Source organism: Emericellopsis atlantica (assembly GCF_019669845.1).
Source record: "Emericellopsis atlantica unplaced genomic scaffold F5Z01scaffold_21, whole genome shotgun sequence".
Classification (NCBI taxonomy): Eukaryota; Fungi; Ascomycota; class Sordariomycetes; order Hypocreales; family Bionectriaceae; genus Emericellopsis; species Emericellopsis atlantica.
Window position 1 is genome coordinate 364,950 of NW_025764723.1, and position 24,491 is coordinate 389,440.

Below are 24,491 nucleotides of genomic sequence, written 5' to 3' on the forward strand. Positions count from 1 at the left end.
TGCTCTGCAAGTTTTGGAGACAGCGGGGCAGTCAGAGTGGAGGGTGGCCGTGCCGTCACCAATAACCAAGCCACGCAGCCTCGAATCCGACTTGGAGCTTCATGCTCACGCCAGCGGTTTCCAACTGTATAGACACGCGACGGCGTCAAGAATTAGCACGGCCCAAGACGTTGTAGAGCCGCTGCTACGTGAAACACGACCTCCGAACGCAAAAACACGATAATTTCCCTTCGCACATCCTGCCTACACGACACCTATCACTCGAAACGACTGCTCGACATCCTTCCCAGCGTATACGTCCAATGCTTACTCTGATAACGTACACCTCGGACCCTTGAAGGGCGCCTGAGAGATCCAGGTCGTCCGGTTCGAGGCGCAAGCCGCCATGTCCGCCCTCCCTCGTCGGTATCGGTCGTCCACCTCGGCCTCGAATCCCCCGATCAGCAAGGCACTTGAGATTCTCAGGGGTCAGCTCGACGACATTGCCAAGGACTCTTGGACACGCAAGGACGATGGGTACCCTGACCAAACCAAGTTGGTCAAAGGCTTGAAGAACGTAGCCCAGCACTTATCTGCTGCTGGCACAACGGCTCAAGATGACTTCCGTCATGCACAAGGATTCGAGCGGGTTCTGGACGTGCTGCGAGCTTATGCAGGCTACTACAACCCAGACAAGAGGTCGGAAGCAGAAGTTCTCGCTCTTCTGAGGCTCATCAAAACCGCTCTAGACGTCTTGGCCGCAGGTCTTCGAAATCATGGTGGTAATAAGCGATTCTTTCGATACAGGGTTGAGGATGGCGGGTGGGAGTCCTTGGAACAGGCCATCGCAAGCATTGGTCTAGGTGGCGCCGAATCAGACCCCTGGGTCATGTGCCAGCTCTTCGGGAAACTCCTCGCATTCTGTCTGGATGACGAGGCCATCGATTTACTCTGCCATTCGATCGCAAAGGCACTCCGTCCCGATGCCGCGTCTCAGGCTGACGAAGGCAGCGAAGAGTGGGAGCTGTGTTTAGTCAGATCGGTCGACGATATCAACCCGAGCGTGCGTGAGCTTGTTAATGCCAAGGCTATCATCCGACACCCAGAGATCCTCAGATCGCTCGTCAGTTTCTGGTCAGCTCTCCCGCACACCCCTGACTCTGAACCGTCGGCTGGTTCCCTGTTAGTCTTGGAGACGATTTCATGTGCTGCCTCCCAGTCGATACACAACCGTGCCGCCATCCACTCTACAGGTGTCCTGTCGCAATTCCTGAGGGCTGCTTTTGGTGTTGAGCGGACTCTTTCCTCAGTGGAACATCAAAAGGTCTTGGAGATATGCCGTCTTCTGATGTATCTCGGAGTCAATCAACCGGCCGACACGCAGTTTCTGCTTACAGCCCCTGGCACGGAATCTTCAGAATTCTGTCTAGATATGACCACGCGACACTCGGGGCCGCCATTCTTTCAGTTCGATCTGTCACTTCATGGATACTCCTCGCTTGAGCTACCTAGCTTGGGACGCTCGTTCCCGCCTCAAACAGCTGCTGGTTACACTTTCACAGCTTGGGTTCGGATCGACAGCTATGACCCTGGTGCCCATACCACGCTATTCGGCGTATTTGACGCGACACAGACATGCTTCTTACTGATGTATCTTGAGAAGGACTCTGGCAATTTTATTCTCCAAACTTCGGTGACTTCCAACAAACCGAGCGTGAGATTCAAGTCTGTGTCTTTCAAGGAGAACAAGTGGTATCATATTGCCATTGTGCACCGTCGGCCGAGGACTATGTCTTCGAGCAAAGCATCACTCTATGTTGATGGCGAGTTTGCGGAGCAGCTCCGTTGCAACTACCCAGCCACGCCGCCCCTTTCTCATGGCGAGCAGAGCTTTGCCTCATTTAACTCAACACACAACAAGACCAACCCAGTCCAAGCGTTCCTTGGCACACCTCGCGAGCTGTCGATGAAGGTCGGTCCAGGATTGATCTCGTCGAGGTGGTCACTGGCATCGGCTCATCTGTTCGAGGATGCCCTGAGTGATGACTACCTCGCCGTTCACTATGGACTTGGCCCACGCTATCAGGGAAATTTCCAGGATAGCTTGGGCGGGTTTCAAACATACGAAGCATCAGCTACGCTTGGGCTGCGTAACGAGATTGTCCATCATGGGGCGAATGAAAATTCGGACATTCTGAGGGCAGTGCGGGAGAAGGCGAGCGCATTGCTTCCCGAAGCAAAGATACTGCTCAGCATTCTCCCCCACGCGACATTTCCAAGTAATGTGCAGTACATGAACACTGGATTGCTGCGATCTTTACCTCGCATGGCGGCGCGAAGCTTGTTCCGAACGTCGAATCAGGAGGGCTCTGCACTCGCCATCAATTCTGCAGTCCCCTGTGTCACGGATGCCGTATTCAAAGTGCAAGGGCTTGCTTCTTTCCGCGGTAGCCCTGTTGTAACAGTGCCTTCATACATGGATGAGAACCTTTGGCGCTTGGCAGGTTTTACACCTTTGGCATTGAAGCTGCTCGAGCGCGCCTCCACAGTCGAGGAGACCATACGGGCTTTGGAAATGATGTTCTACTGTATCTCCAAGAGCTGGCGTAACAGTGAGGCGATGGAGCGCGACACGGGTTACGGCATACTCAGCATGATTCTGCGCTTCAAGCTTGGTTATGGAGGCTGGGCAAGCAACGATGGACCTGTACAAAAGCTGTCTATTTCCAACCAGGAGAGAGACAGCTTGGCTTTCAGAGTCCTGAGCCTTGTGTTGGAGTTTGTCGGCTACAATCACGCATCACCCATTGAATCCTTTATCATCAACCCGCTTGCCTATCGAATACTCCTCATTGACCTGGATATCTGGCGCAAATCGGCACCAAGGATTCAAGAAATGTATTACAAGCAATTTGTAACGTTTGCGGTTTCCACCAAATACCACGAATTCAACCGTAGGAGGTTGGTTCGTATGAGTGAGTCACGCCTCGACTGAATGCGTAATAGTCCTGCTGACCGTGAAGGGATCGTGAAGAGGTTGCTCGACGCTGTCAAAGGGGAGCCAGTTGCAGAAGAGGTCACCCCTCACTTCATGGAAGCGTTTGAGGTGCTTGTCAAGACCAACTTGAGCCAAGAGGTCATGCGATCATTGGCATTGTTCATCACCTACGCGTTCCATTCGCCTTCCGCCTCGGTGCCGCGCACGCCACGGCCAGTGTCCGCAACGTCACGATCAGGCACGCCTGTTCCGTTGAGGAGACCGGTGGTTGAGCTTGCGACTGGCAATGCCCTTGTGAATGGAGTGAAGTATCTTCCGAAAAAAGCCCTTGGAATCAAGATCCTGGTGATGTACTCAGGAATACTATGCGAAAAGGGCAATCTCAATCACGTCAAGAAGTTTGCACGAACTGTCACAAACAAGTGGCTGTTGTATCTCCTGGCAGAGAATGACGTGGAGATAGTGACTCACGGATGCAAGATTCTGGCACGACTCTTGGTGGCCCATGGCTCGTCGTACACTACCAAATTTGCGAACAAGAGTGGAGGGTTCACCATCATGGCCAGTCGACTGCGGAAGTTTTGGGATGTTCCTACTTTATGGCCAATATGCCTGAGCATTCTGTTTGGCTACGACGTTGCCGAGATCAATTTCGGCAGAGACTTTGACTTTTCCGGGCTCATCGACATCTTCGGAAAGCGGAAAGTTGCGTATCCGGAGGCTTTGCACATAATCACGTCTTTGCTGCAGCACGGCTTCAAAGAGGTCATGAGGCATCAGGAGGACCCAGACTCGCCTGCGCGAGGGTCTGGTCCTGGAAGCTCCACGACCATGACCTCGCAGTCCGAAGGGCGACCGAGGGCCCGATCAATGGACCTGGCAGAAACTCTGCAGAGTCGGTTGAATTTCTCCGGAGAGCGGGAAAGAGTATTAGGGCATGTCACGGTCCTCCAGACGATGCTTGGCTTTCTGTCCGACTTGCATGCGAGATCCTCAGAATTCAGGGACTTTGCCCTCAATTCTGACTGGACTAGACTGCTCCTTGCCACGCTGTATCCGGCTGTCGTGAGCGCTGATGCTGTTGCACCTCATGTTGAACTTCAGTCGGGTTCCTCTGCGCTCAACTTCGCTGGAGATGATGTGATCATCCGCCCATTGGGTGGAGGCACAGCTTCGGTGCCCATCGTTAGGACAAGCAGTGTTAGTGCGGAGGCATTCCCACCGCCACAGTCACTGTCGATCAAGCGCACACCACTGCGTCGGGCCTCGTCCTTTGTGTTGCTGACTTCACAGAAGGACCAGTCTGATTTATCCAGCACCAGCTCGACCATCTTGTCGGCCAAGGCGTCGATGGCCAAACCAAACGAGCTTTTGGAAGGCTTTCTGGATCTGGTGATCAAGGTGTTCATGGATCAAATGATCGCACGGAAGGAGTTCCCTGGCTTCGGACTCTTCACCAAGGTCCCTCCCGGCTTCCAGGAGCACCAAGCATACTTTGAATCCTTTGTGTTGCAGCGCATGGTCGCCGAGGTAACAACCTACATCAGGGTGAACGACAAAGCGGTCTGCGAGCCCCGGATCATCACCAACATTGCACGGTTTTCCCATCACTTGTCGGAAGCGATCTTTGAGGGCTGGTTCCTGCATGGTGCCGAGGTAATGGTCGACTTCAGTGGCTTCGTCCTAGAGTTTCTGCAACGACCGGATGTGGAGAAGCTCAAGAGCGTTCGCCTCTGCAGCCAGGCCGTTTCTATGATCCGCGGCTGCTTGCTCCGAGTTATCTTGCTTCGGTTGTCTGACATGGACCACGAGGAAACCAGTGAAGTTGAGGCCAAGACTTTCATTGAGAAAATGGCCTACTGGCAAATGTCAATTCTGGCGTGTTTCAACTCGGACGATGACTACCTTAAGCTGGTGTGGTATCAGTTGTACACAAAATTGGTCGCCGACAAAGCAGCTCTGCGCAACGGCGCCGCCAATTTTATGCGTGTCATCTTAGTTCAGAAGCCAGAGGAGTCGTACATGCTTCTGCGTTCAAGCCTGCAGACCGAGCATCGCAGACTTGTCAACGATTTCCTGAAGTTGACCGAAGTGGACGACGAAACGTTTGTCGAATGGGTGGATGAACATCGCCAACCTTTGGACAGCTTATTCTTTGGCAACATGGCGAAGACATGGGAGGAATTCGTCACGATCGAGAACACAAAGACTACGGAGACAGCCAAGGTGCGCCTTGCAAAGCGCAAGGACAGACTCAGAATGTGGCAAGCAGAGAACGAAGCGATTGACAAGATTCTGTTCAACCACCAAATCGGAAACAGTGCATGGATGAAGAGCATCTTCAACTCCGAGCATTTCAAGTACCAGCGACTCGTCCAAGACCAGCAGGACGACTTGGCATACATAATTCCAGTCTGGCGCAAAATGGAAAGAGACTTGAGAAGGCCCGGCGCTGTGTTCAGTGAGGCTCGTCCGACAAAATGGAAGCTCGACCGAACCGAAGGGCGGAACAGGATGAGGTTGAGGCTGCTCCCCGACTACTCCACAAACGAGGACAAGATGCAGCCCAAACGAAAGGGCACAGCTACGCCGCAGCCTGTATTACAGCTCAACACGAGTACCGACCAGGCCGCCTCAGTCGCAGCCTCCCCCAAAAAGAGGGCATCACCTAAATCAAGGGCAGCGGACGATGAAGCCGGAGAAGAGGTGGAAGATCCAGCAGGCACCGGCCTGGTACCAGAAGACGACTTCGAGATGGTAGACGATCCCAACGACCCTAATGACGAGGATAGCTTCGAGGACAAGAATCGCAAAGTCATGCGGCGCCTTGAGCACGGTGACCAGGTGCAAGCGGCTTACAACGTTTCGCGAATCACCGGTCTCGAGGCATGTGAGGGCATCCTCATCATCGGCAAAGACGCCCTGTACATTATGGACAATGTGTTCCAATGTGCCAACGGCGATATCGTGAACGTGTGGCAGGCACCGCCGGAAGAGCGCGACCCCTTTACGCAAGTTGTCACTGGCGCAAAGACCATGGAGAAACGCCAGATTGCTGGCAATCGGGAGCAAGAATCCAGGCACTGGCGTTGGCATGATGTTATCAGCATCTCCAAGCGCCGTTTCCTGTTCCGGGACGTCGCCATTGAGATCTTTTTCACCGATGGCCGTAGCTACCTCCTCACGCAGATAAACCCTACGGTCAGGGACGAGCTGTTTTTGAAGATGATGAACAAGGCTCCTCACACGAGCACGGCTAGCGCGCTTCCTAACCCTGAGGATGCTTGGAGGCTTGAAGTCCTCAAAGTTGTGGATGAGTCACCAGCTGGACTTGGCTCACGGCTGGGCACCCTTTTCAACGCAGCTCCTTGGACACCGATCATGAAGAAATGGCAAAGGGGCGAGGTCTCCAATTTCCATTACCTGATGATGGTGAACACGTTGGCTGGGAGGACCTTCAATGACTTGACGCAGTATCCTGTGTTCCCCTGGATCATTGCAGACTACACGAGCGAGGACCTTGATCTCGAAGACCCGACCACTTTTAGGGATCTATCCAAGCCGATGGGCGCCCAGACGCAAAGCAGGGTGCCAGGCTTTATCGAGACCTACAGCGCTCTGAAGGACATTGGACAGGAGCCCTTCCATTACGGGACGCATTACTCCTCCGCGATGATTGTATCGTCCTACCTCATCCGCCTCCCGCCATTTGTACAGTCCTATTTGCTGGTGCAGGGCGACAGTTTTGATCATGCCGACCGATTGTTCCAGTCCATACCGGATGCCTGGGATTCTGCCTCACGGAAGAACAAGGCTGACGTGCGCGAGTTGACGCCGGAATTCTTCTGCCTGCCCGAGTTTCTCACGAATATGAACGACTACGATTTTGGTCGCCGGCAGAGCACGGGTGCGAAGGTAGACAATGTCGTCTTACCACCATGGGCCAAGGGCGACCCGAAGATCTTCATCGCCAAGCATCGTGAGGCCCTAGAAAGCCCCTATGTCAGCGAGAAACTGCACCACTGGATCGATCTTGTGTTCGGGTTCAAGCAGCTTGGGGAGGCGGCCGTCGAGAACCTCAACGTGTTCCACCACCTTTCATACTCGGGCTCCAGCGACCTTGATCGCATGACTGATGTGAACGAGCGTGCCATCACAGCGGGTGTCATTCACAACTTTGGCCAAACACCACATCAGGTGTTTACCAAGCCTCATCCAGCACGAGAGAACGTGCGCTGCATGATCCGCAGGCTGGACACCTCGGTATTCTCCCTGCGATGCTTACCAAACCCTTTGCTAGAGAGCAGGGAAAGAGTCGCCTCATTGACATATGCCTCTAAGTTGGACCGTCTGCTCTGCGCGTCGCCTTTCCGACTCAACCTTCCCCCGTGGGATAAGTACCTCGAATGGGGCTTTGCCGACAACAGTGTGCGGTTCTTCCACGGAGACAACCGGAAGCTGGCAGGCTTATTTGAGAACCTGCATATCGGACAGATCTCATGTGCCACGTTCGCTGACTCCAAGACACTGATCACCGCAGGCGAAGACTGTGTCATCTCAGTTTATTCGGTGCAGACCACACCCAACAAGCCTGTGGACATCACACCGCGCTCTAGTCTATTTGGTCACAAGACGCCTGTCACAACGCTCGCCGTGAGCAAGGTATTCAGCACCTTCGTGTCCGTATCGGCAGATGGCCAAGCCATGCTGTGGGATCTTAATCAGCTTGCCTTCATCCGGAAGCTGCCCTTTGTGCGGGCCGTCGAGGACGCCAAGATCAACAACGTCACTGGCGAAATCATGCTTTGCTCGGGGCCAAATGTCTTGCTGTACACGCTGAATGGATCATTGATACTGGACATGAATGTGTGCACCGACCCAGAGGACTACGTTCACTCATGTGCCTTTTACGAGGGCGCTGGCAATGAGTGGCTGGAAGACCAACTCGTGTTCACGGGCCATCGCAAAGGTCGAGTCAACATTTGGCGCAAAAGCATCAAAGGCGGCAAATGGACGCTCGAGTTCTTGCGCCGCCTGGATCATATTGATCACAAGAGCGACAAAGGGGGCAGCACGGAGGCTGGCATCACTTGTATCAGCCCAATGCCTACGTGTGTTTACACTGGTGACGACGATGGGCGTGTGGTAAGTATTCCTGAATCCTAGTATGGAGACCCGAGCTGACGGTAGGCAGTACGAATGGAACTTTGCAGGTCGGGACAGATAGAGCCTCCGCCGGCCGAAGAGGAGTTCGTGGCGGCGAAGCGTTGCTCCCAAACCACCAACATGACCCGTGCATAGATGGGAAAATCCACATAGAAAGGACAGCGGGCGTTTCGAGGTTTGAACTTGCAATTGGTGGTAGCAGACATTATGTCATTTTCAGCAAGCCAAGCGTGAATGAACAAAATAACCACTTCGTCGAATTGAGTGCCGGCGTCTCCTGCTTCTCTACCTGAAAGACCGCGCTATATGTACAAGTGCCCATCGCCCTCAAGTTCGGTTATTCGTCATCGTAGCCGGTCAGTTGTTTTCGTGGCCCGGACGGGACTGTGTCGCGTTAGCATCATCGCCCCTCGTCTCGGCGTGTCGCATTGGATCTTACTGGGGTATGTGTTGGGGATAGCAGGAGGATCGGGGTCGTTGAAGACGTTGTAGCGTAGCGAGCGGATAGGGTAGATCATGACGGGACCAATGCCGCCGATGATGACGGACCAGAAGAGGGCGGGCTTCTCGACGGCTGCCCAGCGGCAGTAGCGGAAGGGTGTAGACCAGAAATGGGGCGCGGACGACATTTTGCTGCGATGTATGTAAGTGGGCGTGAGCTCAAGAGCGCGGAAGAGGCAATGCGTACACAATTGGAGGTTTGAGGCTGATTGTTGACCTTGCGATGGCGTCTGGTTGGGTTTCGTGGTGTTGAGGTATCCAGAGGCCGGAGATAGATGATCCGGTTCCGATGAGCCCCCACGTCGCAGCTCGCCGCCGCGCCAGCACCAGTGCCACTGCCAGCCAGTGTGGGGAGCAGTTGCAGGGGCCCAGCGAGGCTACGTATCCCAAATCCAGGCACGGAAGCTCAGCGAGCTCCAATTCCCACTTCACCAACGACTCATCACATACAATCAGCACAATGCGGTCGCTACTAAGCCTCGCCGTGCTGGCGGCTGCGTCGGTGGTGTCGGCTGTGAGCGTCACGGGCAACCGATTGCTCGTTGTGTTGGACGATGTTGCTGAGAAAGAGAGCTACAGCAAGCTGTTTGGAAGTTTGGCTGGTAGTGGTAAGTGCTCATCTGTTTTGTGCCGCCATTCGACGAGTGCTTACGGAATTGTGCAGATCGAGGCTTCGATATCACATACGACACACCTCGCAGCGAAGACCTTCAACTGTTCCACTTGGGCGAGCGAACCTACGACCACATCGTTTTCCTGCCTACAAAGGTCAAGGCTCTTGGGCCAAAACTGACGCCCCAAATCCTCCTCGATTTCGTCAATGCGGCAGGAAATATCATGGTCGCTTTGTCTGCGACAACACCGGCCTCGACATCGACGGTTGCCTTCCTCGCTGAGCTCGGCATCTCACTGCCTCAGGAGCGGACGGGACTGGTTGTGGACCACTTCAACTACGATACTGTCTCTGCGAGCGAGAAGCACGATACGCTTGTACTGCACAACTCCAAGCCTGTCAGGTATGACATGTGGGACGTTTTCTCCCTGCGCGATGACGAGTTTCTAGCCTTGCCACACACGGTTGGACACACCCTTGGCGCTGGAGAGCTGCTTACTCCTATCCTGCGCGCGCCCTCTACTGCCTACAGTTACAACCCCAAGGAGCAGACCGAAGCTGTAGACCCTGACGACTTGTTTGCTGCAGGACAGCAGCTCGCGCTTGCGTCTGCTTTCCAGGCCCGCAACTCGGCTCGCGTGACGGTTCTCGGATCCGCTGAGATGCTCCAGGACAAGTGGTTCGACACCAAGGTCGCCGTCGAGGGAGGCAGCAAAGTCTCTACGAAGAATGCGGAGTTTGCCAAGACCCTGACTGGCTGGACGTTCCAAGAGCTGGGCGTGCTCAGGGTCGAGGAAATCGAGCACCGTCTCAAGGACAGCAACGAGACCAACCCGGAAATCTACCGCATCAAGAATGAGGTGCACTACCAGATTTCTCTGTCGGAGTACCGTTGGGATGCGTGGGTGCCCTTCAACGCCAACCCCAATGACCCTCCCCAGCTCGAGGTCAGCATGCTGTCACCCTTCCATCGTCTGAACCTCGCGCCGGAAGAGCACTCTGCGACCGACAGAACCCGCACCTACAGCACAGATCTCATCCTGCCTGACCAGCACGGCATCTTCAACCTCAGGGTCAACTACAAGCGCCCTTTCTACACGTACGTCGATGAGAAGTGCACGGTCAGTGTCCGCCACATGGCTCACGATGAGTGGCCGAGAAGCTTTGTCATCTCGGGCGCGTGGCCCTGGATCTCTGGCATTGGTGCGACGGTCAGTGGGTTTGTGATGTTCTGCGCAATCTGGGTGTATAGCAAGCCTGCGGCTCCACTGGTGAAAAAGACACAATGAGGAAAGATAGAGGATGGCCCTTTTTTGAGCGATTCAGACAAGCTTTATAGAGGGGTTTTAAATGACTGTAATATCATCTGGACAAATTGAGCTTGGGCTTCTGCTCTGATTCTTTGCTGTTGTCAGCATGGCGCGAAGAGACACCCGAACCCGGCCTCGGATATCGGCACGTGACATGGCGCCATGCGCCGACCTCGCCGATAGTCCGTCCGTCTTAGAAATCGACTTGATGATGAACCCATAGAAACGTCTTTGCCAATTCATTCGATTTCGCGGTCTGTATTTTTGTTTCCGAAGCGCCTACACATATACGCATACCAGTCGCTCTCAATAGATGTCCATGAGGAGTTCTACGCGGACGCTGCTGCGGCAGCTCAAACCGCGGAACAATGCGCTCACATCAGCAATACCACTCACCACCGCGCGATGCATACACTCTCCTCCGCCGCGGAAATCATCTTCCAATCCAGCCATGGCATTTCCCTGCCTAGATGCGCTCGAGTCCAGGTCCCAGACCCTTCTATCGGACAGGAGCTCACCCTCGGGACCGGAGCCATCCTACACAGTCGGCGAGACGCAGAAGTACACGTGTGAAGAGCCTCTCCTGCTGGACTGGGGAGGTGTCCTTCCTTCATTTGACATTGCCTACGAGACATGGGGCACACTGAACAAGGACAAATCCAACGTCATTCTACTGCACACCGGCCTGTCAGCCAGCTCCCACGCCCACTCCACAGAAGCCAACCCCAGCCCAGGATGGTGGGAGAAATTTATAGGCCCAGGAGGACCAGTCGACACGGACAAATACTTTGTCATCTGCACAAATGTCATTGGAGGCTGTTATGGCTCGACGGGACCGGGGAGTGTTGATCCCGCCAACGGAGAGCGCTACGCCACGCGCTTCCCCATCCTCACCATGGACGACATGGTGCGCGCCCAATTCCGCCTCCTCGACCATCTCGGCGTCGAGAAGCTCTACGCCAGCGTGGGGTCTAGCATGGGCGGCATGCAGTCTCTCGCCGCCGGCGCGCTGTTCCCCGAGCGAGTCGGCCGGATCGTCAGCATCTCCGGCTGTGCTCGTAGTCACCCCTATTCCATTGCCATGCGCCACACCCAGCGCCAGGTGCTCATGATGGACCCCAATTGGAACCGTGGCTTTTACTACGACAGTCGCGTTCCTCCGCATGCTGGCATGAAGCTGGCTCGCGAGATTGCGACGGTGACGTACCGGTCTGGGCCAGAGTGGGAGCAGCGCTTTGGACGACGGAGGGCGGATAGCAGCAAACCGCCCGCGCTGTGTCCCGACTTCTTGGTCGAGACCTACCTAGATCACGCGGGAGAGAAGTGGTGCCTGACATACGATCCCAATTCATTGCTGTACGTCAGCAAGGCCATGGACTTGTTCGATCTTGGCGTGGAGCACCGAAGAGCCACGCTGGCCCGAAGACGCGAACGACAGGAGGCTATGCGAAAGGGCGACTCGGAAGCTGTGGCCGCGCCGGCGGCGTGTACGTTGACGCTGCCAGAGACACCGTACGAAGAGCAGCCAGAGTCACAAGTTGATACTACGGAACCCTCCGTCCCCGGCTCGTCGAGACCCCCAGAGGACCTGATCCAAGGCTTGAAGCCGCTACGTGACATTCCGACACTGGTCATGGGCGTGGCAAGCGACATTCTGTTCCCTGCGTGGCAGCAGCGCGAGGTCGCTGAAGCCTTGCGTCTCAGTGGGAACCGCAACGTCACGCACATGGAGCTGAGCGAGGAGATGAGTCTCTTTGGGCATGACACATTCTTGTTGGATCTCAAGCATGTCGGCGGAAATATCAGACTCTTCCTGGGCTAACCCCGGGGACAAGTACTTGGTGGTCCTACTATGTAACATAAAAAGGAAAATTATAGACATGAATGATGGAAATGATGAAACCGCTCCTCGCTACCCAAAAACAAGATGAAACAGGATCGTGCCTGAACGCTAGATGAATTGAGGAGAGAATTCAGAGAATTCCGCCGCGATAGGAGACTTCACGCTCCCGTTGGGTGTGTTCCCTTTGGAGGGAGGCAGCGTGATAGGGGCTGGCCTTGGAGGAGCCTTTGTGGCCTCGACCCGTAAAGGGCTATCGGCACCGAGGCGGACACCGAACTCGCTCAGTGTTGGCGAGATGAGTGGCTTGGCTACATGATCCTCTGATGGGTAATCATCAAACGTCTTGGCCAAGTTCTCGCTCAATGACTCTTCAAGGGAGCTGAATGTCGGACTGGGCAACCGCGGCGCCGCCAAGAATGGTGCTCCTCCTTCTTTGGAGGCCCAGGGACTGATATCGCTATCAAGATGTGAGGCCCTCGACACTGCGGGTGTCAATGGTGCAGGTAAAGCGGAGAGGTGTTTCTCTGCACGTTCAGCCCAGGCAGGCGTCACTGTGAGTCCCTCGTCCTCACGCGGTGGTCGAGGTGGTGCTGCCGTAGTCGAAGCAGGTACTGGCGCGATCGCCGGTGATCCAGGCCCCGGGCGTCTGCCGCGTGGCAACCCTTTGTTCACAGGGAAGTCGCCCTCAGCGGGTTGTCTGGCACGCAGAGGACTTTGGGAGCGACCATTCGCATGCAGTGTTGGAGGTGGCGCGTGGTCAAAGAGCTCGGACGTCGGGCTCGCAATGGAGCCGATGGACCCCGGTTTTCGTCCTCGAGGCAGTCCCTGATGAAACGGGAAATCCCCTTCCATGGCTGCCTTTGATCGAAGCGGGCTTTGCGATCTTCGGTCTGGGTTCAGCTTTGGAGGTGGCGCCTCCTTGACCAGGCGTGCCGAGTCGGATGAGTGTACTGAGCAAATGCTGGGGCGAGCAGAGATTGGAGGCGGCGCGCGCAAGGCTGTCGGTGTGTTGGGCCCACGTGTGTCAGAATCGCCTCGTGGACGCGCAGGCTTGGTGAGAGACTCGATAGAAGGCGTCAATGACAGGGTGTTGTCCGATCGTTTAGCTTCATGTGCCGGTGGCTGGGGGAAGAGGCTGTCACTCGATTCGGTCATGGACAGCCCGTCGTCTTGATCCACTGCGGCTTCAATGGTCATCGCTTCGCTCATCCCACGTTCCCTCGCGTTTTTGCGGTCCACGGGACGGTCCGCCTGCCTGTCGCTGAACGGCGAGCTGAGTCTCTGCCTGTCTATCGGGCTCTCAGTTCGGTCGCTGGTGTTCGTTGGAGAGATGGGTCGTTCCGTAGGCAAAGGAATAGATGTGTCCACAGCGGGAGCACCGAAGTTGAAGGCAGAAAAGTTGCCTTCAAAGCCCTCCGTCTGTCTCCGCTTCTTGATCTCAGCCTTCTCCTCATCCGTGCGGTTCTTGATGACACGCCGCGCAGAGGCACTATCATTGGTTTGTTTGGAGATACTGCGCCGACGGGGTGAGTGAAAGGACATGGTATCGCGCTTGGCTAGAGCGTTGCGAACGACAGGGCTCTCCAACCCTCCCTCATTCGTCGCCAGCTGTAAGTTCGGCTCAGCCGTGTTGACGCGGCGAAGTGCGCTCAGAGCTGTTGGTTTGGTGCTCTTTGGCTCGGTGCTCACGCGGATCAATGGGTCTGGATCCTCGCTCTTGATGGACGGCGGGGGCGACGGGTATCCATTGGGCCCAACACTAGCCATAACTCGGCTTTTCTCATCACCCTGGGATCCAATGTCAAAGTCGGAATGGCGGGGTGGCCGCTTTGCTGTAGGGCCAGCCGATGTATGTGGTCTTTGCGGTGCGTCCCTATCGCCCTTCCCAAAATGCACGTCCAGAGGATTCACCCAATCCTTCTTCATGGAGTTGGCCGTGCCTGGGCGCGTGGGCGTACCGGGGACGGAAAAGTGGCCGTCCAAAGGCAGCGATACAGGAGGACCAATCGGGCCCGATATCACTGGCCTTTTCCCCTTCAGATTGGAGCTGGACGAAGCCTGGCGCAAACTGGCGGCACTTGGTCGTCTCACGGATGGAGGGGCGAGGTCGACCATGGACGATGTTGCTTGGGCATTGGCAAAGGGCGCGCGAAAGAGCATTGTGCTTCGTATCGAATGGCCGGTGCCGGGTCGCGATGGCGGACGTTGGGGGGCACAGATGTCATTGCCAAAGGACTGGTCGGAGCCGAAGCTCTCCTTTTGTCCTTTCTTCCATTTCTTTGCTGACTTTTCGGCTTCTTTTTGCTTGTCCCTGCATCGTTGTCAGCTATGATCCGCTCTGCGCAGGCAGTACACACTGTAGCTTCTTCTTGTCGCCCCCGAAACGAAGCCCGAAGAAGGAAACCATTGTGGTGGATCGCGTCCGAGAATTAGAGTATAGGTATGGTTTGATGGTCCACGCGCGAGGCGCCAGCAACGCAGTAAGATTGAGGATTAATACTTTTGAGGACACAAAGATAAGACCCCAAAGATTGCAATTGCGCCCACCCGCACACACGCGAAGAGACGTTCGCTGTCGCTTTAGCTGCCTCCAACACTCCTACGAGGAACTCAGGGGTTCCACGGGTCGGCCTTTGGACGTTCGCGGGGCTGGTTGGTGGTGGGTGGAACAGGGGCGGGCCTGCGGGTACCTGCACGGTTGACAGGGTCCAGGACTAACGAGGAGAGAATGAACTGCCGTAGTCGTCGGCGTTTCTTGTTCTCTTCTCTTCTTTAAGGAACGGACGTGTCGACGCGACACTGCTCGAGGCGCTTCGATGGGGAAGATGCTCGTGCAAGAAAGAAATACTGGAGGTTCTGGCAAGTGATTACCTACTCAAGACCGACGCGCCGGAAGGAAGGAGCGCTGCTGGCGCAACGAGAAACGCCAAGACGCGCGAATCGACATTGCAATTTGGCGCTCGAGCCAACTGTTGCTTCACAGACCCGAATGTGGAGCGATCGGCACTGTTTCATGTCACCCAACATGCTGAACACGATGAAAAGGGACAAGGCGTTTGTGTGTGGGTGTTTACGTGCAGCGACGAATCGCGCTACTTGATGGTCGACGAGATCGGCCGAGTCCACTCGTCTGTGATCTCATGGCGCGTTAGCGAGTGCGTAGATGTAAATTAAGTACGGATACGTGGCAGCGAAATTCTTCTACCAAAGGTTCATTGAGGATCCCGCATATCGCAATGAGGTCCTGCAGGACGCGGGCGCACCCATTAATTACACATGGTTTTGACTCAGGAGTTGTGACCCCCCTTAGACACCTGCCCACCCTCGGTCATGGTGCTCATGTCTCGCTGCGGCACATACCCGGCGCATATACGGCCTGGCTTGGCCTGGCTTGGCTTCCACACAGGTCTCGTGCGCAGGAACACTTTGAGGGCAGCACAGCAGGTTCCGAATTTGTGTCGCCCAGGGACCTGATGCGGGCGCGACTCTTGATGCCTGTGCAGTCGCGCCGCCATCCGAGAAAGAGTACCGTCGTGGCTATGATAATATCCAGCAAAGCCGAGGAATCGGCTCTCGCGCACATCGACCAGGATGGCGTAGGTTGGTCGGCTACAGTGTATGATCTTGGCGTCCTGTGCATTCGGCTCAAGGCCATTGCCAGTCCAGTACGCCATGCGAGGTGCCAAAGACAGGCCGAGCGCATGTATAGGGAGGAGGTACGAAATCGCCCCCATCAAATCTGGTCGAGAAGCTTGCGACGTCTCCTCTCGAGGAGCTCCTCCTGTACCTCTTCCAAGGTCGGTAGCTCCCAGCCTCGCCCGTCACCTGCGTCGCCTGGTAACGATGTCCAGCCTTCCGGAGCGTCTTGCGCGCCTGTCTCCAACAGATGCGTGACCATCTGCCTCTCTTTCTCCGCCTCATATTTGAGCAGGTCGTCGTCCTCCTCATCTGGCGCGTAGCCATAGTAAGCCGCGTCGACCAGCCTGCGCAGATCTTTGCTCTCCTCCAACGGCTTCTCCTTATGCTTGGACATGGCGGCCTCGAACAGCTCCTTGACCCCGGGGAGCTCGCGGGCTCGGCCAAAGTATTTGTATCCCTTTCCTCCTCCTGGAATCTCCCTGCCTTCTTCGTCATAGATCTTGCCACCTCCTCGCATGTAGTTCGGCCCTCCCAGATTCCGAATTTGTACCTCCCACATGTGCTTCTCCTTCATCAACTTGTTGAGCTCGTCGTTGATGTCGCGGATCTGGTAGTCGCTGAGGGACGACTCCTGTATGCGTGACATTTTCCGCGAGATCTCCTTCACCACCTGGCCTCTCCATTTCTCGGCAGCTGGTATCGACTCGACTTCGGTGATCATCTTGGGGCGACGCGTGCGGCCAATGTCAATCACGCCCATGTCGGCCGCTTGCGCTTCGCGGAAGCGAAACAGCATCGACTGCGCTTTCTCTGAGTTACGAGCCTGGCATTTCATTAGCGGATAAACAGAGCTTGGAAACAAATATCGCTCACCATGATTGCTGTAGAAAGACGGTTTTCTTGTTACGAGTAGGCTATCCTCCGGCGTTGGGTTGGGTTCGACGTGGATGTCGAGCTTTGGATGCAAGGCTGGATGGGCATTGAATTTCAACAACGGTGCACGAGCCACACTACGCCCCGTCATCAGCCACAGCACCCTGAGCGTACGGGCCACCAACGCGTCTCCAAATCGCGTGCCAATTCTCAGTTCGTTCTAACCTCCCCAAGTTACATCTTGGAGATTTGTCGACCATAAGAGAGCATCCGCTCGCTTTCAATGCAGAATCTGGACGAGTCGAATTTCTGAACGACATAGAGTCAAGTGACTCTCATGCATTACCTTGCGTGCGACCATGCCGCACTCCCTCGATTAGGGAGTTGTCCCTGCCACGAGGTGCTGAAGCATGCATACCAAAGGTCACGTATGCTGGCTGGAGAAGCTCGAGTGAGATGATTCGGCGTTTGCTACAGCACCGTCAGGACGCGGCGAAGTTGCCAAGGCGAACCACGACCGACATACCCTCATTCCACGCTCACGACAGACCTGCGCCAACCCTCATTGCAATGATGATAACTGTGCACGATACGCGAACCGGCAACGAGCAAAACCTGCCCAAGCGGCTGGGTCTTGCATGTCCGGATAGTGAGCGTCTTCACACAAAGAACGGAAATCTGAGCAACGTCAGTCCCTTTGCCCTCTCAAATCCCTTCTCTTTTCCTCCTGCTGCGTCTCGGCTCGAGCTCGCTGCACTATAGCCATCATGACCGACAACCTTCACTTTCGAGAAGCATGTCACCTCTCCAGTCGCTCACCCCGACTTCACCGAGGGACGCTAATGAACAACGTCATATAGTTTTCAATCGGAATGGCTGAGCTCGTCGGGGCGTTGGCAGGCAAAATTGGGGGGGGATTTGGAAGGCAAAGCAGACGCATGTCAGAACCCGGTGATGACCGTTGACCAAAAAGCCAAATTTGCAGGCAGCAGCGGTTGCGATACGCTCCTCCGCGCGTTGTCAGTGAGAACACAAGAGAGCTAATCTGAGGGTTGATGCGTCTGCTGGGTTGCACGGGGGTATTGGACGGATGCAGAAACAAAATCGAATTGGAAGAAATATTGTCTCAGAGGGAGCAACATCAGGCATCTCACCATGCTCTAATATTGCTTTCTGTACCTGGATGCCGTCGGGGTTAGAATGGGGTCAAGTAGCCCCACGTCATGTCGGCGGCGATCCTCACTCCTCCTCAGTCTCGACTCTCATGCTTCACATGCAAAGGGTGTCGTCACCAGCCACGTGGGACCTCGTTCGCGATAACCTGCTGCCTCCCATCATCACCTGTATCACACGAACCCTTCTAGCTTAGATCCCACAATTCACTTCAACATCTAACATTCACCTCCTTGCTTTCACCCACTTACTGCATGATGTCTTTTCTGATCAACAACTTGATTCAACCTCTTAACAGTCTGGTGTTTGGGGAAGCTACGGCGGCGCCCTCGCCACGCCCTGGCACCCGCGATGAGAATGGCCTTTACGAACCTACACCTACAGACATCTTCGTCGTGCGCGCGATGCTTGTCAAAGCGATGCGGCTCCCTCCAGACATCGTCGATGCCGTGTTTGACTATGCGGAGTACTGGGCTCATTCATCCAACTACATTGACTACATCGAGGAGCACAAAAACCCACTAAGGATTCTAGGGGGCAGCGCATCAGAAAACCGCTTCTTGGTATGCTCTCCGTGCTTGAAAACAATGAGTATCTGCTGACCGTCAGCTTCGCTCGTTCCCCGTTGGCTTCACATCCCTTGGTGACCGACAAAGCCTCGCGGACACCCTCACCTACGACATGAACGAGGCCACTCCTCGACCCCTGAGTCGTGAACATGATCCGCAATTCTTCGAGTCCCTTTTGAATCACCCTACGCCCAAACTTGCACGCCCAGTCCGCAAGGTCGTGTTCACTGTCAAGATGAAGGACCAGGGCTGGGTCGGCGGCCGACAACATCAGAAAGGCGCCTTCAACGGATCATGGACATGGGTCGAGGCTGGCCTCGAGCGGTTTGACAGCGAGCAAGAATGCGATGAGAACTGCGTCGCCGATGCACGGTACAATTCGGCCAGCTCGACTGCGCATGCGTTGCCCCTCTGTGCCTTGCGGAGTATCTACCCCGAAGCCAAATCAGCACGCGAGGAAGGCAAATTCAACTACCAGCACGAACTCGCCGCGGACCAGGAGAGGGAGATTCAGCGCAGTAGGCTTGCGACAAGGGAGTGGCTCAGCAAGACTATCACCTGGCGCTGGACGGATAGCATAGATCCTGAATCTGAGGATGGCGAAGAGCTTTTCCAGGAGGGTCGTGGCAGAGGCAGTGCGACGGGCGAATTCGTACGGAACCTGAAGCTGGGCGATGTCATTACAATATGGGGCAAAGCCAGGTTTCGAGGATGGGTTCTCAATCTTGAGAAGGTCAAAGTCGACGTGTACTGGGCCGTCTAAGCTACTGATGAGCCGTTGCCGAGGTCTCTAGGGTAGAGCATATGTTACATGACCACGTCCAATGGTCTGATCCTCCCTCAAAGGATAAACACTGGTTATGATTACAAGTTTCTTTTGCTCTGCCTTCCAACTAGCATGGAGTCGGGCTCAAGTGACAAAAACCTGATTGTAAAACATCGTGCCCCAGCCCCGATGCGTTGCCCTTTAGGTTCTCGTGGGCCAAACTACGGATGACGTCATCGCCTCCAGAAGACGATGTCGCGTCGTGATACCGTTCATCTCCTTAGTCCCTCCACCTTCCATAATGAATCTGGCCGGACTGGTCGCTCGCAGACCAACCGCTAGAGCTGCACCTCTTTGGCGTTTTAACACAATTTTAAACCGTCCTTTGGCAACAACCGCGAGAACCATGGCCCAGCGAATGCTTCTAACGCGCTTCAACGTGCCGACAACGGTGCCTGAGGGGTTGACTAAGGAAAAACTGGACAACTTCAAGCCGTTCAACGTGAGTCATATGCATATCCAGTGATAACCGCCCATTAACTTCTCAGGCATGGGTTGAGAATCTTCAGTGCTCTGTCGCCGGTCAGACACATGCATCGCATCCGTTCCACAAGAACCCATACCACCTGCGCTCGGTCACGATCCAGTCATTCGACATTTTCGGTGGTGGCCGGTTGGGCTTTGTGAAGCTGACGGCCGACGTGTCAAACGATGCGGGCGAGTCCCTGCCAGCGGCCGCTCTGTTGCGAGGTCCAAGCGTCGCGATGCTGGTGATGCTCATCCCTGACGACATTGCGCCAGACTCGGATGAGCGCTACGTCGTGTTGACTGTGCAGCCTCGCGTGCCGGTCGGCAGCTTGGCTTTCGTTGAGCTGCCTGCCGGTATGGTCGATGACGCAGGGAGCTTCAAAGGCGCCGCTGCGAAAGAGATTGAAGAAGAACTTGGTCTAGTCATTAAGGAGGACCAACTAACCTGCCTCAGCGATCTGGCAGCGCCCGCAGAGGACGACAAGCTTCCGCGCGCCATGTTTCCCAGTGCGGGTGGCTGCGATGAGCACGTCACAATCTACAGTCACGAGCGGCGCATCCCGAGAGAGCAGCTGAAGGAACGGAGCGGGCGGCTGACTGGCTTACGATCAGAAGGAGAGAAGATCACGCTCAAGGTGGTGCCGATGAAAGATCTTTGGAAAGAAGGGGCACGCGATGCCAAGGCGTTGGCGGCCCTGGCGCTGTGGGAAGCTGCGCGTCGCGAGAAGTTGATTTGATCTATCGGTCTACAGCTTCAACTGCTGCGCAACGAGAATGCCCTCGGCCAGACTGGCGACCCGTGCGTCAATGGCACACCCCTCGGCCTCGAGCTTCTTGCATTCCTCCCAGAGGTTGTCGAGCGGGGCGGTGAAGACGTCAATGAACTCGCTTTCCTCCAGCTGCGGCTTGGGGTCTTTGTTCTCTGGCAGGCTCATGTCAATGGACATGTGCACCATGCGCAGATTGGTGTTGCAGAAGCCAGCATCGTTGTACATGATGGGGCTCGTCTCGGTGGGCACGCCGACGTAGCCTGTCTCCTCCCGCAGCTCACGGACTGCAGCTTCCTCGGCCGTCTCGCCAGCGTCCACCAGACCAGCGGGGACCTCTATCGTGATCATGTTGACAGGAGGGCGGAACTGTTTCTGGAGCAAGAGCTCGCGTCGGCCTGTTGTGGGGTTCTCGAGGATGGCAAGGATGCCCACGGCATCAACTTCAGTGGTGGCGGACCGAGTGCGACGCTCCGCCGACTCCCACAAGCGCGATGTTCCTGTGGGATCTTGGTATGTGATTCTGGCGGTGAGCTATGGAGCTGGCAGTCGATCTTGGGTAAGTGGCTTACTTTGTCAACTTGATCCATTTGGCCTCCTCGTCGGGCTGTGTTGTCAGCAGGTGTCATCTCGGTCATAAAAGGCACATACCAAAGGCCCTGACGACAACACTTTGGCGTTGGAAAGAGACATTGTGATAATGACAAGGGTGAATTGGGAAACGTGATGAGCAATGGGCGGGGCACCGATCCGGTTGGAGGCTTGGTGGAGTTGGAGCCCAACGAGTAGGGCGGACGATAGCGATAACTATACTAAAAGTCTATCCCGCCCCGCCTAGAATTTCATAGGCGTATGTTTTGGTGTGATTACTTAATTAAATAAAGCGTACAAAAAAAATTCTATACATAAGCATACGCTTTTTTTGTAATCTGTTTTATCATACTGAATTATCGCCCCGCGGCTTCACGATAGATTATCACCAACTACCTATTGCGAACTACTTAGTCCGCTCTACCAACATGGCCCGCTTTCCCCCGCCAATGGTGGTAGGATGTCTAACGACCTGCGCGACTGGACTGGAAAGTATACGTTCCATCCTCGCGGGCATGTGCACTGCCGATCCTGGTCCCTCCGGCGCTGTAAAAGCCCAGCGTAATAACGTCCTGGGTCTCATTTGGGTCTTTCTTCGACTTGTGAGCCTTTGCACCCCTTTCGAACATTAGCGAGGTACAACAGGACAAGCGAGGTAAGCATAGAAAAATGGTCTCACTGGATTTCGTAGGATGCTACGTCCGTGCGCTGCGAGGAAGGGTAAGTCACCGCATTTCGGAAGAGTAGACGGTTTCGTTGTGTAGTACCTGACTCTCTATCGTACTCGCAACGCTCTGTACATTCTCTGCCCATTGGGACCCGCTCTTCTCGTTTATTTGCACCACATCTTGCAGAGAGACCCTTCCCACGAGTTCCAATAGCCTTCGGCTCGTAGTGGAGAATCCTCTTGCCGACATGACAGATGTGAGTGCAGGAAGTGAATTGGAAAATGATCGGCGAGATGAGCAATATGTGGATGGTTTGAGAGGAGTTTGCCACTTATCCTGACGAAACTGATATCAACAGTGCCGATTTATATTCGGTTTCTTGCCGCTCGTTGGGCCGGTGCACTTGGTCAGGAGGGTCACGCTTGGAGAAGCCGCTTCCAGTCACGGCGTGATTCGGCGGTAAGTGACACTGCTTTCCTTGCCAGATAGCCAATGAAGCGCGCGCCCAGCGCTAAAAGCTCGTATCGGAACAGCAGGTGTGGAGGCGCCTTGAAAGCGTTCAAGCGGGCGCAGCGCTTAGGCCACGGCGAAGTACTCTGTACTCTATCTGTGACTGGATAAATCGTGCTCTACAGATATTGTATACTCGAGTTATTACATTAGGCTCTTAGCACACCCAACCGCGTCTCTACACGCGCGCTAACGATTTGACAAATCACTGGTTCACCACCCCCACTTCTCCACGGTAAGGGAAATCGGGAAATTTTTGGACCAAACCGACCTCTAACAACGAGACCCTTTCATCACCAAACCCATCTTCCAAGCTCGCGAGCAGTTGCCATGGCTCTATACCGGGTCGCTTGTCGACGACTTCAGCGTCCTTGGCAGCCGGTCCTTTCTAGTTCTTTCTCCTCCCCCAGACCTCAATTTCACGCGTCGATGCCTTCATTAGGGTGGCTCAGTCCTCTTGCCACCAAAATGGGGCTGTCATCTCAGCGTCCGAGGTCAACGCCTCGAGCTTTCCCTGTGACAGGATTCGATGTCATCGGTCAAGATCAGCTTGTCGAGGAGGAAGCAATGCCGGAATACCGCGCGGATCATTTCTATCCTGTTCGCCTAGGCGAAGTCTTCAAGGATCGTTTCCAAACGGTGGCCAAACTTGGCTACGGCTCATCCTCCACCATATGGCTCGCGCGCGACCTTCAGTGAGTAATCCATTTGCTCGCGGTGTGGCAATGCGCTAATTGTCCGGTACGGACATCATCGATATGTAGCGCTAAAAATCTACATCCACAACTCGGTCCAACACCGTGAACTGCCATTCTACCAGCACCTGGAGAAGGTCCTCCCTACCCGGCACCCCGGCGCCAAAAACGTCAGAAAGCTACTCGATTCGTTTGAAATAGCTGGACCTTATGGCAAGCATGTTGCGCTCGCTCTTCAGGTTTCTCAAATGAGCATCCGCGACATGGATGCGGTATTCATGAAAGGCCGCGGGTTCGACGAAGGTTTTGTGAAGGGAGCTGTGAAGGAGCTTCTCGAAGCGCTTGACTTCCTCCATACTGAGGTACAATCAGTACACACCGGTAGGTGTCTGCCGCCCTTATCCTTCGCTCCATGCATATAAACGTGGGAACATGACGAGCATCGCAGCTGAGACGAGATTAGACGTTCATCCGGGCAATCTGCTGCTCGGTACATACGATGACTCGATGTTTCAAAAGTTGGAAGATAATGAATTCGCAAGTCCCGTTCCTCGCAAGCAATGCGATGGGCGGACGATCTACCTTTCCCGCCTGATGAAGCCCAAGGCTGGGCCATTACTGCTTTCTGATTTTGGGGAAGCTAGGCTCGGCCCCGGTCCCCATGCCGGCGACATCATGCCAATTATGTATCGAGCCCCGGAGACACTCTTGCGTATTCAATGGAGTTACCCGGTCGACATCTGGAGCGTCGGACTTACCGTATGTGCCCAGATCAAAGCTGTAGCCTACTATCACAACCCCTGACTATTCTTCTCATCTAGGCATGGGATCTTCTCCAAGGAAGAACGCTATTCAGCGCCCGCAAAGAAGACGGCAGCTTCTCCGACGGAGTTCACTTCGCTGAACTCATTGCAGCACTGGGTCCACCGCCTCCAGGGCTTCTCGATCGGCATCGCAGCAGAGCGCTCGAGTACTGGGACGAACAAGGTACGCATCACGGAAGCTTACATTAGTTTTGAACACTCCCGACGGACCTTCTAACCATTCAACCTGCTCAGGAAACTGGAGTGAGTTTGTGCCTATACCCAGGGAGAAGACTCTCGCGGCAGCCGAAACCAAGCTTGAGGATAATACGAAGTTCCTCCGATTCATGCGAAGAGCCCTTACCTGGGATCCCGCTGCACGCCCTACAGCGAAGGAACTTCTGCAAGACCCGTGGCTAAATAACTAGATCAGGTTGCCGAGCTGCTCCATCCCTATCATTATCCTAAGCAGTCTGCGACCTGGCAAAGATGTATATAT

General features: G+C 55.0%; 11 protein-coding genes across 11 annotated transcripts; 6 read left to right on the top strand and 5 right to left on the bottom strand.

Moving 5' to 3' along the window:
* Positions 1–385: 385 nt before the first annotated feature.
* On the top strand, positions 386–8,143 carry F5Z01DRAFT_625534 (uncharacterized protein; the record flags this gene model as incomplete). Its single annotated transcript, XM_046261430.1, has 2 exons — positions 386–2,954; positions 3,003–8,143. The coding sequence occupies 2 exons, from the start codon at positions 386–388 to the stop codon at positions 8,141–8,143; spliced, it is 7,710 nt and encodes a 2,569-aa protein (XP_046116424.1).
* Positions 8,100–8,945, bottom strand: F5Z01DRAFT_660829 (uncharacterized protein). Its single transcript, XM_046263853.1, has 3 exons — positions 8,832–8,945; positions 8,583–8,776; positions 8,100–8,527 (listed from the first exon to the last, which is right to left on the bottom strand). Exons 2-3 carry the CDS (start codon positions 8,770–8,772, stop codon positions 8,481–8,483), a joined length of 237 nt encoding a protein of 78 aa, XP_046116425.1. The 5' UTR covers positions 8,773–8,776; positions 8,832–8,945; the 3' UTR covers positions 8,100–8,480.
* A 159-nt stretch (positions 8,946–9,104) lies between these two features.
* Positions 9,105–10,546, top strand: F5Z01DRAFT_625458 (Dolichyl-diphosphooligosaccharide--protein glycosyltransferase subunit WBP1; the record flags this gene model as incomplete). Its single annotated transcript, XM_046261423.1, has 2 exons — positions 9,105–9,246; positions 9,309–10,546. The coding sequence occupies 2 exons, from the start codon at positions 9,105–9,107 to the stop codon at positions 10,544–10,546; spliced, it is 1,380 nt and encodes a 459-aa protein (XP_046116426.1).
* An 11-nt stretch (positions 10,547–10,557) lies between these two features.
* Positions 10,558–12,453, top strand: F5Z01DRAFT_232183 (Alpha/Beta hydrolase protein). Its single transcript, XM_046258314.1, has one exon. It carries the CDS (start codon positions 10,881–10,883, stop codon positions 12,387–12,389), a length of 1,509 nt encoding a protein of 502 aa, XP_046116427.1. The 5' UTR covers positions 10,558–10,880; the 3' UTR covers positions 12,390–12,453.
* Positions 12,454–12,540: 87 nt separating this feature from the next.
* F5Z01DRAFT_638375 (uncharacterized protein) lies at positions 12,541–14,817 on the bottom strand (the record flags this gene model as incomplete). Its single annotated transcript, XM_046262360.1, has 3 exons — positions 12,541–12,660; positions 12,681–14,721; positions 14,768–14,817. 3 exons carry the CDS (start codon positions 14,815–14,817, stop codon positions 12,541–12,543), a joined length of 2,211 nt encoding a protein of 736 aa, XP_046116428.1.
* Positions 14,818–16,143: 1,326 nt separating this feature from the next.
* F5Z01DRAFT_682652 (Isy1-like splicing factor) lies at positions 16,144–17,283 on the bottom strand (the record flags this gene model as incomplete). Its single annotated transcript, XM_046265779.1, has 2 exons — positions 16,144–16,872; positions 17,281–17,283. The coding sequence occupies 2 exons, from the start codon at positions 17,281–17,283 to the stop codon at positions 16,144–16,146; spliced, it is 732 nt and encodes a 243-aa protein (XP_046116429.1).
* Positions 17,284–18,017: 734 nt separating this feature from the next.
* F5Z01DRAFT_232268 (uncharacterized protein) lies at positions 18,018–19,579 on the top strand. The gene is made up of 2 exons (XM_046258315.1): positions 18,018–18,658; positions 18,705–19,579. The coding sequence occupies exons 1-2, from the start codon at positions 18,350–18,352 to the stop codon at positions 19,425–19,427; spliced, it is 1,032 nt and encodes a 343-aa protein (XP_046116430.1). The 5' UTR covers positions 18,018–18,349; the 3' UTR covers positions 19,428–19,579.
* A 257-nt stretch (positions 19,580–19,836) lies between these two features.
* F5Z01DRAFT_682653 (uncharacterized protein) lies at positions 19,837–20,695 on the top strand (the record flags this gene model as incomplete). The annotated part of the gene is made up of 2 exons (XM_046265780.1): positions 19,837–19,932; positions 19,979–20,695. The coding sequence occupies 2 exons, from the start codon at positions 19,837–19,839 to the stop codon at positions 20,693–20,695; spliced, it is 813 nt and encodes a 270-aa protein (XP_046116431.1).
* F5Z01DRAFT_232054 (NUDIX hydrolase domain-like protein) lies at positions 20,581–21,599 on the bottom strand. The gene is made up of 3 exons (XM_046258313.1): positions 21,377–21,599; positions 21,298–21,332; positions 20,581–21,248 (listed from the first exon to the last, which is right to left on the bottom strand). Exons 1-3 carry the CDS (start codon positions 21,416–21,418, stop codon positions 20,705–20,707), a joined length of 621 nt encoding a protein of 206 aa, XP_046116432.1. The 5' UTR covers positions 21,419–21,599; the 3' UTR covers positions 20,581–20,704.
* A 40-nt stretch (positions 21,600–21,639) lies between these two features.
* Positions 21,640–22,598, bottom strand: F5Z01DRAFT_660851 (uncharacterized protein). Its single transcript, XM_046263854.1, has 3 exons — positions 22,084–22,598; positions 21,996–22,024; positions 21,640–21,934 (listed from the first exon to the last, which is right to left on the bottom strand). The coding sequence occupies exons 1-3, from the start codon at positions 22,231–22,233 to the stop codon at positions 21,781–21,783; spliced, it is 333 nt and encodes a 110-aa protein (XP_046116433.1). The 5' UTR covers positions 22,234–22,598; the 3' UTR covers positions 21,640–21,780.
* An 18-nt stretch (positions 22,599–22,616) lies between these two features.
* F5Z01DRAFT_751994 (protein kinase) lies at positions 22,617–24,420 on the top strand (the record flags this gene model as incomplete). Its single annotated transcript, XM_046267064.1, has 5 exons — positions 22,617–23,189; positions 23,242–23,570; positions 23,653–23,948; positions 24,011–24,176; positions 24,203–24,420. The coding sequence occupies exons 1-5, from the start codon at positions 22,825–22,827 to the stop codon at positions 24,418–24,420; spliced, it is 1,374 nt and encodes a 457-aa protein (XP_046116434.1). The 5' UTR covers positions 22,617–22,824.
* Between the last annotated feature and the right edge of the window lie 71 nt (positions 24,421–24,491).

Bases quoted from the DNA above. Each gene is read 5' to 3' on its own strand.
- F5Z01DRAFT_660851 (XM_046263854.1), bottom strand. From the start codon at position 22,233: ATGTCGGCAAGAGGATTCTCCACTACGAGCCGAAGGCTATTGGAACTC. The intron at 22,025-22,083 runs GTACTACACAAC...CCTTCCTCGCAG, and splicing joins CGAGTACGATAGAGAGTCAG to CGCACGGACGTAGCATCCTA. The intron at 21,935-21,995 runs GTGAGACCATTT...AATGTTCGAAAG, and splicing joins GTAGCATCCTACGAAATCCA to GGGTGCAAAGGCTCACAAGT.
- F5Z01DRAFT_232183 (XM_046258314.1), top strand. From the start codon at position 10,881: ATGTCCATGAGGAGTTCTACGCGGACGCTGCTGCGGCAGCTCAAACCG.
- F5Z01DRAFT_660829 (XM_046263853.1), bottom strand. From the start codon at position 8,772: ATGTCGTCCGCGCCCCATTTCTGGTCTACACCCTTCCGCTACTGCCGC. The intron at 8,528-8,582 runs GTAAGATCCAAT...AACGCGACACAG, and splicing joins TATCCCCAACACATACCCCA to TCCCGTCCGGGCCACGAAAA.
- F5Z01DRAFT_232268 (XM_046258315.1), top strand. From the start codon at position 18,350: ATGATGTCTTTTCTGATCAACAACTTGATTCAACCTCTTAACAGTCTG. The intron at 18,659-18,704 runs GTATGCTCTCCG...GCTGACCGTCAG, and splicing joins CATCAGAAAACCGCTTCTTG to CTTCGCTCGTTCCCCGTTGG.
- F5Z01DRAFT_232054 (XM_046258313.1), bottom strand. From the start codon at position 21,418: ATGTCTCTTTCCAACGCCAAAGTGTTGTCGTCAGGGCCTTTG. The intron at 21,333-21,376 runs GTATGTGCCTTT...CTGACAACACAG, and splicing joins TGTTGTCGTCAGGGCCTTTG to CCCGACGAGGAGGCCAAATG. The intron at 21,249-21,297 runs GTAAGCCACTTA...GCTCACCGCCAG, and splicing joins AAATGGATCAAGTTGACAAA to AATCACATACCAAGATCCCA.